This window comes from Prionailurus bengalensis, chromosome B3 (genome assembly GCF_016509475.1).
Source record: "Prionailurus bengalensis isolate Pbe53 chromosome B3, Fcat_Pben_1.1_paternal_pri, whole genome shotgun sequence".
Lineage (NCBI taxonomy): Eukaryota > Metazoa > Chordata > Mammalia > Carnivora > Felidae > Prionailurus > Prionailurus bengalensis.
In genome coordinates this window covers 99,965,965-99,980,327 of record NC_057355.1, presented here as the reverse complement: position 1 = coordinate 99,980,327, position 14,363 = coordinate 99,965,965, and the positions used below count along the sequence as shown (strand labels likewise).

At 37.5% G+C, this 14,363-nt stretch overlaps 1 protein-coding gene across 10 annotated transcripts in view; it reads right to left on the bottom strand.

Moving 5' to 3' along the window:
• FRMD6 (FERM domain containing 6) overlaps positions 1 to 14,363 on the bottom strand; it is a 240,944-nt gene that overhangs the window by 34,772 nt on the left and 191,809 nt on the right. For 6 of the 10 annotated variants that reach the window (XM_043556141.1, XM_043556142.1, XM_043556140.1 and 3 more), the window contains one exon: positions 3,614 to 3,858. In XM_043556141.1, coding sequence (XP_043412076.1) covers positions 3,614 to 3,712 — 99 coding nt within the window. In that variant the 5' untranslated portion in view covers positions 3,713 to 3,858. The remainder of the gene's footprint in view (positions 1 to 3,613; positions 3,859 to 14,363) is intronic. The other 4 variants (XM_043556144.1, XM_043556139.1, XM_043556146.1 and 1 more) reach the window with 1 other exon arrangement.

Genomic DNA, 14,363 nt, shown 5'->3' with positions numbered 1-14,363 from the left:
TTCCAAACCACAAACTATACATAAAACAAACCATGTTGTAACTGTAACTGTTGTTCAAATAATGCTGTACATTTCTCCCATATATCCCATATACTTATTATTTTTCTGCTAATTTAAATCAAGTATTTGGGGCCTACTGATAAAGCTCTGTAACAACTATGGAGTAAGTAGTGTTCTTGTTTAAAATTGTGGCTCTGAAGTCTTACCTTCTGTGAAAAAAGGCTTGAGTTTTTTGTATTTGCATATTATGAGTCTTGAAGGCTACATTTTAGCTGATTGTGAAATTTTTCAAGGAGCAATGGAGCTTTAAAAAGTGCTATAGGGTATATGAAGTATTAAGAATAAGAATTAAAATATTATCTAAAAATATCCTCTATATGGACCTTTTTAATAAAAAAAAAGCATTTGGTCCTAAATGTCAATAGTTATTGAGCAAGCACATTTAAAATATATTCCAGGGCGTCCGGGTGGCTCAATTGGTTAAGCATCCAACTTCAGCTCAGGTCATGATCCCGTGGTTTGTGGGTTTGAGTCCCGCATCGGGCTCTGTGTGGACAGCTCAGAGGCTGGAGCCTGTTTCAGATTCTGTGTCTCCTCCTCTCTCTCTGCCCCTCATGCTTATGCTCTGTCTCTCTTTCTCTCAACAATAAATAAATGTTAAAAAAATTTTTTTAAATAGATTCCAGAAAAAAAAGAATTGTTTACCTTAGTTTTAGTGAACAAGTATAAACTCTTGGCCACTATTTATATCACTCAAAAATTTTGTGGCTCTTACATTTACCATAACTTTATTTCCAAAATTTTCCAAGTTTCCATATTTAGTATTTATCTGATGATTAAAATCATTTAAAACAGCCCCTACTAGTTCAACCTCATGGAGAAACTAGAATGATCAGATACTAAATATACCTCACATGTAGAAAGACAACATTCTATCAACTACCCGTCAAGGAATAAACCATCTTTGTGTAAAAAATATTTAGAAATGATGAAAAAAATGAAACCGTTGATAAAACTGGTTTTGTTACAGTTAATTTGCTATGTTACAGCCATGCAAATAACAATTACTATTTTATGAATGCAGAGATAACACTTTGAAGGAAAAGGCAGAGCTCTGGCAGTCCTGAACTGGTTTTCCAGCAATGAGGGGCCTCCATGCTACTTAACTGAGTCCCTCCTCCCTCCTTTGTTCAATCACTTGCTAGAGAAGGGTCTGGACATGGCAGCGGGGTCTACATGCCCTGGAATAAGAAGATCTCAACAGGCCCACAGGGGGTTCGGATTCTCTATTTGAGTTTCATTAACAGAGCTCCCAAATGAAATGCACAAACATAGCTCAAAGAAATGAAAACAAGCGCTACTCTGTTAAGTGCTCACGTACTGAGCAATGCTCGGCTGAGATTTTAGGACAAGTTAATCTCTTTGAAAATTCTAGCTGGCTCTCGGTATTCTTCATGAAGCCAGATTAGTCTTCCTTCCACTCACCTGAGGTCAGTAAGGTTTTGTTCCGTATCCTGTATGTGCGCATAGATGCACACATGAACACAAGGATATACAACCCTCTGGGTGGGAACATATAAATGGAACTGAGAGAAGTTTCTTAACTTCTTATAGCTTAGGCTATATGCCCTGGATTTTGAATTTTAAAAGAATTTAGTATCTCTTTATATAACGGTATATAAAAACTGAAATAGCATATTCACCTGTATAAGCAAAACTACATTTTATATATTTTGACCATGACCACACTGAAAAAGATAAGCTGCCAAGTTTTATTAGATTAAAAAAACAAAAACAAAAACAAATGTTGTAAAAATGATAGCCTATCACTTCACATATTCAAAAATAACTTTGGGTACCCTGAATAGCAATGTTGCTGATGAACAGAAATTCTGCCCCACAGATGATAAAATTCATCCAAGAGGTAGGTTTGATGCTCAGACAATTCCTATAAGTAAAAACGAGGTTATATTAGTAAATCAAGAAACTAAAACCCAGAAACTGTGGTGTTGTCAGAATAAAACCGAAATAATTACGGTGATAAGCAGAGCCATTTCCTGTGTAAATTTTGTAATGAAGCTATTTAAATGCCATATATATTCAGTATAACACTTAGAAATATTCTTTTATATAGCAATTGGGTTAACAAAGAAAACTAAGGGGTGCCTTGGTGGCTCAGTAGGTTAACCATCTGACTTTGGCTCAGGTCATGATCTCGCAGTTCGTGAGTTTGAGCCCCACACTGGACTCTGTGCTGATAGCTTGGAGCCTGGAGCCTGCTTCAGAGTCTGTGTCTCCCTCTCTCTCTGCCTCTCCCCTGCTCATACTCTGTCTCTGTCTCTATCAAAAATAAAGATCAAAGAAGAAAAAGAAAAAGGAAAAAAAAGAAAACTAATTTAAGGCATTGCACTGAGGCAATATTTTTCCTAATTCCATCTGAATACAATCAGTAAAAGGAAGAATATGAAAGTCGGTAACAGGGAGAGGAGCTGAAAAGTGCTAGGCATGATTCTGATTACCATAAAACTGTTTGGCAGTGTCTACCAAAGTTAAACACAGGTATCCTTTATGATTCACAGTTCTGCTCTTAGGTGAGGCTCAGAAATGTATACACATGTGCATATACATAAAATGCTCTTAACACTTTTACTCATAGTAATAGCCCAATACTTACAACAACCCAATATCCATCAACAATAAATGGATAAACAAATTGGGCATATTCATACAATGGAATATTACACAAGAATGAAAAAGAATTAGTGTTATGTGCAATAACATAAGTGAATTTCATAGGCCAAGTTGATTGAAAGAAGCTACATATAAAAGAAAACATACCATGTAATTCCAGCTGCATGAAGTTCAGAAATAAGCAAATTACTCTATAGGGGAGGGAATACTTATTACCCTTTGGGTAGAGATGACTGACAAGGAGAAGTCATAAAGGATCTTTCTGGGGTGCTGGAAATGTACTGTATCTCAAGCTGGATGATGGTTATAGGGGTGTATACACTTGTAAAAATTCTCTGAGCTGCATGCTTATGATTCCTATACTTTGCTGTATGTAGATTATGACTCAGTTTTAGAAGTTAAGAAAAACAGTACTATATTCCTCAATATCCAGGTCAACTAAGAGAGTTACCCTTGAGTCATGAACCATAGCAACAGCTTAGTGCTCAAGTGCACAGCCTGTCCTTAAAATTGGCTAGACTTAGGCTACGATTAATGATCAAGATGCATATTAAGAAGCTAGCAATTATTACCATATCATGTGTGTGACAACTCAAAAACATTTAAAAAGAAAAATCATATTATAGATTAATAAAAATTTATATTTCAAGACACAGTTTTAAAATAGCAAGGTGTTCGTTTTTCTATAATATAGTAACCAAAATTCTGTAATCCCCCCCCCCCCACCCCAGGTGAAAGAATATTGAGGGCAGTTGCTCTAAAGCCATAATTCAAAGTTTGTAGACAACTTTAACCCCCCAATTCTGTCACATTATTAACGGTCTCATTCTGTAGCGCTCTCACCCTTCACCAGGTAATAACTTGAATGTGGCCACTGGTGGGAACAGGACGTTCAAACATTTCTAAAGTCGAATCTACTTACATTTATGATGATGTTCAGAGATTCATCGTTGGGAAGGAAGATACACACACTCCGGCGGTCTTGCATGACTCTGTTGTTGTGGAAATTCAATTTGTTCATCGTGTTGTGGGCTCTCCAGTGGTCAGGGCTGGGCTCCGAGTCCTCGGCAATTCCTCTGGTTCCGAGCACTCCAAAGCCAAACTCCGTTCCTCATCACACGCCCTACGGGAGAAGCAGCGTGATGTTCCACTACGTAGGTTTCATAGCTGTAAAAGAGCCCAAAAGCCAGCCATAAATGAAGGCAGTGAGATTGGTGAGGAGAGAGTCAGGGACATAAGCAGCAGCACAACTGTTTCTGTTGGCACAAAGACAGCATGTCTCAACGCGAGGGCTGCCTGCTTTAATAAATGAGAACTCACTGAAATTCATTCTGTATTTTGCCCACTATCAACTCTTTCAAAACTTTCATTCATCGTCATGAATTAAACATAGAGCCAATGAGCGCCTCATACATTCGAGGCTGTGCTGTGCACTCCAGGGCTCACAGAAGCAGAGAGAGCCTGCCTTTGAGAAGTTTCCAGTCTCGCATGGGAGATAACAAAGGGTTCCATAAACAAACAGAATGACAAACCAGCAACAACAACAAAATTCTCAATCTTTTTTCCCATCGCAAACTCAAATAAATGCCTTGGCTCTTACATCACATTCCTTCTTTAACTGCTGTGGTCTGGCTTTCACTTCCTTCACTTTACCACCATGGCTCTGCCAAAGGAAGCCAGTGACCTCCAGACCATCAGCAGAATCTGGGATTCACTTCAACCGATCTCTCTCTTACCAAGGTTAAGCCCTCCTGACAACTTTTTTTCTCCCTGAGGTTTTTTTTTTTTTTTTTAATTTTTTTTTTTTCAACGTTTATTTATTTTTGGGACAGAGAGAGACAGAGCATGAACGGGGGAGGGGCAGAGAGAGAGGGAGACACAGAATTGGAAACAGGCTCCAGGCTCTGAGCCATCAGCCCAGAGCCTGACGCGGGGCTCGAACTCATGGACCACGAGATCGTGACCTGGCTGAAGTCGGACGCTTAACCGACTGTGCCACCCAGGCGCCCCTCTCCCTGAGGTTTTATGGTGCTGCTCTCTCTCCCGATTCTTTAACCTGACAATGCAAACAATTTTTCTGTTTCTTTTCACCAACCAATTAATACCTAGAAATAACAAAACTGTATTTATCAAACCATGTTTGTATACAAAAGAACTGTGGATTTTGTAGATACCCTCTCATATCTATTCAGTTTATTAAACACATTTTTTAATTTCTCTCAGGTTTTCAATATATGCAATTTTTTTTTGCAAGTAATGAAGATTTTATCTCTAATCTTCAACACTCACACCCTTTGTTTCATGTCTTATTGCATTGGCAAGACTTTGAAGAATAATTTTAAAACAGCGGGGGATATATTCTACTTTTAATGGGTGTGTCTACTTTTTCATATATTATTGCTAATATAACATTATTCGACCAAGATTAAGACTAGTTGCTTCTCAAACAGTAATTATTTTTCCCCAATAGTAATTATTTATATTGTCTCTTTCCAGCTATATTTGTATGATGCAGAAAAGAATTTCTAAGAATACAAAATTGTTTTGCCAGAGAGTATAACCACACATTTTTCTTTCTTTTTTCATCATCACTTATATTCAACACCCAGTGCTCATCACAAGTGTCCTCCTTAATACCCATCATCTAGCCCATCTCTCACCCACCTCCCACCATCAACCCTCTATCATTAAGAATCTCTTGGGGTTTGTTTCCCTCTCTCTTCTTCCCTACCCCCCCTTCCCATATGTTCATCTGTTTTGTCTTTTAAGTTCCACATGAGTGAAATCATATGGTATTTGTCTTCCTCTGATTGACTTATTTTGCTTAACATAATACATTCTAGCTCCATCGACATCATTGCAAATGTGTGTAATACACCCCCCCCCGCCCCCCCCCCCCCCACACCATCTTCTTTATCCATTCATCAGCTGATGGACATTTGGGCTTTCTCTGTAGTTTCGCTATTGTTGATAATGCTGCTGAAAACCTTGGGGTACATGTACCCCTTTGAATCTGTATTTTTGTATCCTTTGGGTAAATACCTAATAGTGTAATTGCTGGATCGTAGGGTAATCCTATTTTTAGTTTTTTGAGGAACCTCCACACTGTTCTTCAGAATGGCTGCACCAGTTTGCATTCACACCAAAAATGAAAGAGGGCTCTCCTTTCTCTGCATCCTCACCAACATCTGCTGTTTCTTGTGTTGTTAATTTTAGTCATTCTGACAGGTGTGAGGTGGTATCTCACTGTGGTTTTGATTTGTATTTCCCTGATGATGAGTGATGTTGAACATGTTTGCATGTGTCTGTTAGACATCTGGATGTCTTTTTTGGAAAAGTGTCTATTTGTGTCTTCTGCACATTTCTTAACTGGGTTATTTGTTTTTTGGGTGTTGAGTTTGGTAAGCTCTTTATAGATTTTGGATACTAACCTTTTATCAGATATGTCATTTGCAAATATCTTCTCCCATTCCATAAGCTGCCTTTTAATTTTGTTGATTGTCTCTTTCACTATGCAGAAGGTTTTCATTTTGATGAAGTCCCAATAGTTCATGTTTACTTTTATTTCCCTTGCCTCCAGCAATGTGTCTAGTAAGAAACTGCTCTGGCCAAGGTCAAAGAGGTTGCTGCCTGTGTTCTCCTCTGGGATTTTGATGGTTTCCTGTCTCACATTTAGATCGTTCATCCATTTTGAATTTATTTTTGTGTATGGTGTAAGAAAGTGGTCCAGTTTCATTCTTCTGCATGTCGCCGTCTAGTTTTCCCAACACTATTCATTAAAGAGACCGTCTTTTTTCCATTGGATATTCTTTCCTGCTTTGTCGAAGATTAGTTGATCATATAGTTGTGGGTCCATTTCTGGCTTTTCTATTCTGCTCCACTGTATCTATGTGTCTGTTTTTGTACCAGTACCATACTGTCTTGATGACTACAGCTTTGTAATATAGCTTGAAATCCGGGTTTGTGATGCTTCCAGTTTTGTTTTGTTTTTGTCAGGATTGCATAAACTGTGTAGATTGCTTTGGGTAGTATAGACATTTTAACAATGTTTGTTCTTCTAATCCATGAGCATGGAATGCTCTTCCATTTCTTTGTGTCCTCTTCAATTTCAATTTCCTTAGGCATAAGTATTCTATAGTTTTCCGAGTACATAACCACACAGTTCTAACAGAAAAGCTACTGTCAGTGCTCACATAAATCAACGCATAAATGAGATATAATCTGGTCTATTTGCTTAAGGTTAAATGTCCATCTGTTATGAGCAGGAAGATGGGAGAGAATATAATCTTATATGGCACTATGAGTAAATACAAACTAGCATTTCTTTTTAAAGTATGAATAAAATGCCACCAACAAGGAAGCTACTTAAATTAAATAAAAACAAATGGTAATCTTACATACAGTATTTCCTTATTAGGAAGGTGACCGAAAGCCCCCTTACAAGTATTCTGTTTTTCTTAAAGGATAATAGCAATTGTTTCACATTAAGATTGTAGCCAGCACATCACCCTATAGGGTCACTGGAGGTCAACACTGAAGTTTATCTCCAGTATGGGATGGTTAGCCCATGTGTTATATGACCACAAACTAAGTACACGCCAAATCCAATCACTGGTCTGACAGATGCACACTTTCAGTTCAACAGTTCCAAAGCACCAATTGGAAGACCCATTTTGGCTGCATCAGAATCACTTCAGTGTCTGTAAGAAATACAGAATCCTAAGTGCAGTGACATTTCTACTCACTCAGAATCTCCCAGGTCAGGACTCAGGAATCTTAATCTTTTTAACAAAGCTCCCAGGTATTTCTGACACATAGTCATGTATAAAGACTGCACTTGAGTTAACAGAAGGAAGGTACTGAGCAAACAGTTGAATATAATACTTTCATAGCATACACTGGGAAAACATCATGAGGTACAGAATGAGGAATAAGCAACATATAAGGACTTCTGAAAAGTACTCAATATTTTCAAAGGTATAAATTCCTAAAACAGGTCAAATTTTTGTATTAGAACACTTCCCTGAAAAGTGTTACTAGGTGACCTAGGGATAAATAAGTTGGAGAAACAGGGGACCCTATATATACCTTCTCTGAAACAAAGTGTTAAAGGCTCTGAGGAATACTGCAGGCAACTTCCTAAATCTGTTTAACTTAATATTTCTCATATTTACTTGGTCACCGAATACTTTCCCCACCTCTAAGACTTATCTATTAAGGTCCTATAGAATAATATTCTTAAACATACTATTTGAGAAATATGGTTGTAAAACAATTTCCTTGTCAATTTCATGGAAAATTTTTTTCCTACATATTGATCTATTCTAATACTTAGGTCTCCTCTCTGCTATTAAAATCTTTTCAAGAAGAAATACTAAGCTATGACTAAACGCATCTTATTTAAATTCAAACCCTTAAGTGATATTAGTCCCAGTGTAATTCTTCTTATTTAAATCTACACTTCAAATTGAGTTATTCCTATAATTTTCCATTCCTAATTAAATCAATTAAAAGAGGGATATTTCTACTGACCTACTTTCTAGAATTTAAAAAATAAACTAAGGAAAAAAACATCTTATGGTGTTTGAGATGTTTCTAGAGCTTCATTAAAATAATTTTCAAATTTCATTTGAGTACAATTTTTACTTATTTTATGATTCAAATAATGTAATAAAAAAAGGACTGGAAGAGGATTACTGAAGAAAAATTAATGAAAAGCAGAGTCTTTAAGAAGCAGCACTGCCTCATTGCTGCCTTTTCTGCTTTGAGGATGGCAAACTAAAATGTCCTAAAAGAGAGATAGGATTACGTTTTTATTTTACCCAGGACTGCATTAAAACTGATTAAAAGATTCCAGTGAAACAGCAAAATGCCTATGTCTCTAATACACTCCAGTATAAAATTTAATCTGAAATTGGACATTCCTAGGGAAAAGAATTAGGCTAAATTTATACCTATTTGAGTTGTTGAAATTAGCCTGTGAGCCATTGGCTACCTCTGCTGTGTCCTCAGCTAAGTCCCAACTCCGCCCCAGGAGGGCACATTTCCTACTCCAGGCAGTCCTTTTCTGCCCAGTGATCTTAGGATAGATTACTGATTTTAAGACAGGTATCCAAGAACATACCATGTTGTAGGATCAGATTTCCAGGCAACAAAACACACCTTTAATAATGATCAAACCCCACATCCTGTCGTCTTTATTAATACCCAACTTACAAATAAGATTTGTTAAGCTATTAGATTCCCCCACTTGAATTTTAAACCCACGTTATTATAAGTCCCTTACTTCCTGATAAGCTGCACTGGGTAGTTACTTTGTTTCTTTTAAGAAACAGGAAGCTACCATCTGGTATGTGTGTACAATGAATAGAGATTTTCATTTTTTTTTTTTTTTTTTTTTTTAGAAATTATTAGAATTAACCTTTAAAACTGGGTCACCCCAGAATGAAAGTATAACCTTTAGTTTATTATCATGCATCAATAATGGTTATTAGTTGTGATAAATATAGCACACTCATGTAAGATGTTACCAACAGGGGGAAGTGGGTACATGTGGGTATGTAGGGACTCCTATACTCTTTGCAACTCCGATATATTTGAAAGTATTCTAAATTAAAAAGGTTAATTAAAAATAAAAGAACTAGGTTACCAGAAATTTCCAACACACATAATATAGTCTCACTTTGAATGGAAGCAAAGGAGGATTCTCAATTCTGAGACTGTCACCCTAAAAAAAGTGAAAGGTGGTAATGTGCTACGGTGATTACTGTAAGGCAAGCATGGTTAGTAGTCATATTTCAACGGTCAATAAGGTATCTTTACTACCTAACAAAAACAAGATGAAAAATTATCTTGGAAAGCTGGATCACAAAGAGCCCTTTTAATTTAATGACTATACATTTAGGAAGCTCAAGTTACACACACAGTATTGTATTTATTTGCTGAAAAGCAGAATACAACAGCAATAGAAGACGTGCCCCTGCATCCTTGAGCTTGAAATCTAGTTAGGAACATACCACTGCCAAGAAACTTAAGATGATGATATTGCCTCTGGTTCCCAAGAACACACGTATCCTGACGGATAACTCTCATGGGATGACATAATAGGGGACAGCATTAAGTATATGAATACTGTGGCTAGTATCATTTTGGCATAAATAGTATATGGTCTTTCAATGTATGGTATCCTAAAAGTGATATCAAAGTGCCTTTGGTAAAATGAGTTGGGTTTTTTCCTCATTCATTTATTCATTCATTCATTCCATGTATATACATTGAACACCTACAATGTACTAAGTGTTGTCGTAGGCACTGAGTATATAACACTGAACAAAACAAATATCCTGCGATGATGGATAAAGACAAATATATAATGTAGATGGTGATATGTACTATGAGGAAAAATAAACTCAGAGTAGATGACAGAGTTGATGGAGATAAGGTGGTAGTGTAGATGCTATTTCATACAGGGTAATCAGGGGAAGCATCTCTGGTAAGTAGATATATGAACTGATAACAGAATTAAGAGAGGGATGCCATTTTCTTCCTTCCTTCCTTCCTTCCTTCCTTCCTTCCTTCCTTCCTTCCATTTATCCATCCATCCATGCCTCCATCCATCCACCTTGGGAAGACTTTTCCAAATAGAGGAAACAGCAAATGCCAAGGTTCACCTACTGTTCAGAAAAGGCACTGATTATAGCTAACATTTAGTACACACTTACTATGTGCCAGGTGCTCCTGTTAAGGACTTATGCTATATTAAAGAAAACTGTAAACTCTTTGCCATGCTTCCCATTAAGAGATGGGATCTATTTCCCCTTCCCTTGAATTTGGGCTGGCCCTGTGACTGACTCATATTCAGTTAGAAATTCTGCTTCATGGATGACTCATTTGTGCGAATACACTGTTATTCCAAAGAACTATCTTTACACTAACAGTTCAGTAGTGTATGTTTCTTGTCTGTCTCCCCTACTCAGACTTCATTTAACCTCCGGTTGGCAGGTGTAGTATACGCTCATTAAGTGAGGGATGTTTCACTTAACTGTATACATGTCCTTGGACAAGGAAGATTCTATAGCAGGGTTTCTTAACCTTGGCATTATTGACATCATGGGTAAAATATGCTTTGCACTGTGCATTGTAGGACATCCTGTGCATTGTAGGACGTTCAGCAGCATCCCTGGCCTCTACTCACTAGATGTCAGGAGAATCCCCCCACCTCCCAGTTGTGACAATCCAAAATTTCTTTGGACATTGTCGAATGCCCCCTTGGGGAAAAATCCCCCACTGTTGAGAACAAGTTTCCTTAGAGTCATTACTTTTTAGCATCCAGTTGTTTTTTAAAATACATACACATCTTGTTTTATTGCACTTTGCTTTACTGGACTTCACAGATGATGTTTGTGTGTGTATGGTTTTATTTGCTTGTTGACAAATTTAAGGTTTGTGGCAAATCTGGTTGGCACCACTTTTTCAACAGCATTTGCTACCTTTGTGTCTCTGCATCACATTTTGGTAATTCTCACAATATTTCAAACTTTTTCATCATTATTATATTTATAACGGTGATCTATGATTAAAGATCAATGATCTTTAATGTAACTATTGTAACTTTGGGGGAGGGGCGCCATAAACTGTGCCCAGATAAGACAATGAATTTAATCAATAAATGTGGGTGCTCTGACTGCTCCACCAACCAGCCATTCCCCATCTCCCTGGCCTCTCCATTCCCCATGAAACAATATTGGAATAAGGACAATTAACAATCCTACAACGGTCTCCAAGCGTTCATATGAAAGGAGGAGTTGCACGTCTCTCACTTTAAATCAAAAACTAGAAATGATCAAACTTAGTAAGCAAGGCATGTCAACAACCAAGATAGGATGAAAGCTAGGCCTCCTATACCAGTTAGCCAAGTTATAAATGCAAAGGAGGAGTTATCGAAGGAAAAGTGCTAGTCCAGCGAACACACAAATGATAAAAAAGCAAAAAAGCTTTACTTAGAGGTCTGGATAGATCAAACCAGCCACAACATTCTTTTAAGTCAAAGAGTAATCCAGAGCAAGGCCTTAACTCTCTTTAAGTCTGTGAAGGCTAAAGGAGCTGAGGAAGCTGCAGATGAAATGTATGAAACAAGCAGAGGTTGGTTCATGAAGTTTAAAGAAAGAAGCCATCTCCATAACATAAAAGTACAAAGTAAAGTAGCAGGTGATGATGTAGAAGCTGTAGCAAGTTATCTAGAAGATCTAGCTCAGGTGGCTACACGAAACAGATTTTCAGTGTAGACAAAACAGCCTTCTCTTGGAATAAGATGCCATCTAGGATTCTCATAACGAGAGAGGAGAAGTCAATGCATGGCTTCAAAGCTTCAAAGGACAGGCTGACTCCTCTCCAGGGGCTAATGCAGCTAGCAGGTGACTTTAAGTTTAAGCCAATCCTCATTTAGCATTCTGAGAATCCTAGGGCCCTTAAGAATAATGCTAACTCTACTCTGCCTGTCCTCTATAAGTGGAACAACAAAGCCTGGATGACAGCCCATCTGTTTACAACATGGTTTATGGAATATTTTAAGCCCACTATTGAGACCTACTACTCAGGAAAAGATTCTTTTTAAAATATTACTGCTCATTGACAGTACATTGGTCACTCAAGAGTTCTGATGGAGACGTACACTGAGATTAATGTGCTTTCATGCCTGCTAACACAACATCCTTTCTAAAGCTCATGGATCAAGGAGTCGTTTCGACTTCCAGGTTTTATTATCTAAGAAATACTTCCCATAAAACTAATGTTACCATGGATAGTGAGTCCTCTGATGGACCTGGGCAAAGTCAACTGAAAACCTAGAAAGGAGTCACCATTCTAGATGCCATTAAGAACATTCGTGCTTCATTGGAATAGGTCAAAATATCAATAAGAACAGGACTTTCGAGGCAGCTGATTTTAACCCTCATGGATGACTTTGACGGGTTCAGTGGAGGAAGTAACTGCAGAGGCAGCAGAAATAGCAAGAGGACTAGAATTAGAAGTGCAGTCTGAAGATGGGACTGAATTGCTGCAATCTCAGGATAAAACTTGAGCGGATGAGGAGTTGTTTCTTATAAATGAGCAAAGAACGCGATTTCTTGAGATGGAACCTATGCCTGGCGAAGATGCTGTGGCAATGACAACAAAGTATTTAGAATAGGATACAAGTTTAGTTGATAAAGCAGCAGGAGGGTTTGAGAGGACTGACTCCAATTTTGAAAGACGTTCTACTGTGGATAAAATGCTATCAAATAGCATTGCATGAGCCAGAGAAACTGTTCATGAAAGGAAGAGTAAACTGATTTGGCAAACTTCATTGTCTTATTGTAAGAAATTGCCACAGTCACCCCAACCTTCAGCAATCACCATGCTCATCAGTCAGCAGCCATCAATGCAGAGGCAAGACCCTCCAGCAGCAAAAGAATTACGACCTGATAAAAGCTGAGATGATAATTAGCAGTTTTTAGCAATAAAGTATTTTTAATTTAGGTGTGTATATTTTTAAGACATAACAATATTGTGTACTTAAGAGACAACAGTATAGTGTAAACATAACTTTTATATGACCTGGGAAACCAAAAAGTTCATCTGACTCACTTTATTGCAATATTCGCTTTTCTGCAGTGGTCTCAAACCTAACCTGTGATAGCTTGAGGTAATGTACGAGTAATATACAAGTTAGAATAACTACATTTGAAATGTAGTTATTGAATTGATAAAAATGATAAGCTTGTAAAGTGGGGATATAGTAAGAGGTAATATGATGTGCGACTTAAGAGCATGGAGAGACTGCATGGATTTGGATCCACCGGAAACCCAGGTGCCCGTGGGCAAGTCTCTTCACTTCTTCGTGTCCATTTCTCTCACCTCTGAAATCAAATTGTCGTGAAGATTATTAAATTGGCTACTCATTTACTACCAGGTAACATTATTGATATCATATTACGGAAAGTAAGTGGAAGAATGGCTTTTTGTGTAATACGTGGTGTTGAGTTCTAAAAGAAATCGTGTTTTTCTCTTGTTCGTAGCTAATAGATTCTTTCATTTCTATATTTAATGATGACATTTGCTAGCCACACCGTGGGGCTGGGAATGGCAAAGCACCTTCCAACTAAAGTGGACTTGAATTGGTGCCAACTAATACTTACCATACTCTAAGGAATAAAACTATGCAGCCAGTCCTACAAATGTTTGTACCTTTGACCCAAATAATCTGACTTCTGGGGACAAAATGTGTAAGAAGGAAACAACCAAAACACATCACACTTTTGATCAAAATTACTCACTGAACTATTATCCATCAGAGTAAAAACTGGGAAAAAAACTAAATAGTCTAACAACAGGAATGGATTAGTAAATTATAGTACATCAATAAAAAGTACCACTTATTGAACACATTCTTCCCAAATCACAAATACCCACTGTAGCCCCAAATTACTCTTTAACTACATTTTCAGAATAGAACTAGCAGGAATAAAGAAAGCCCCTAAATCAAATAGGTACAAAGAAAGACAGACAGTAAAAAGACAGTAAGACAAGGAAGGAAGGAAGGAAGGAAGGAAGGAAGGAAGGAAGGAGAAAGAAAGATAGAAAGAAAGAAAAGGAAACAAAACAAAATGAAACAGGGAGGGAAGGGGGGAGGGAAG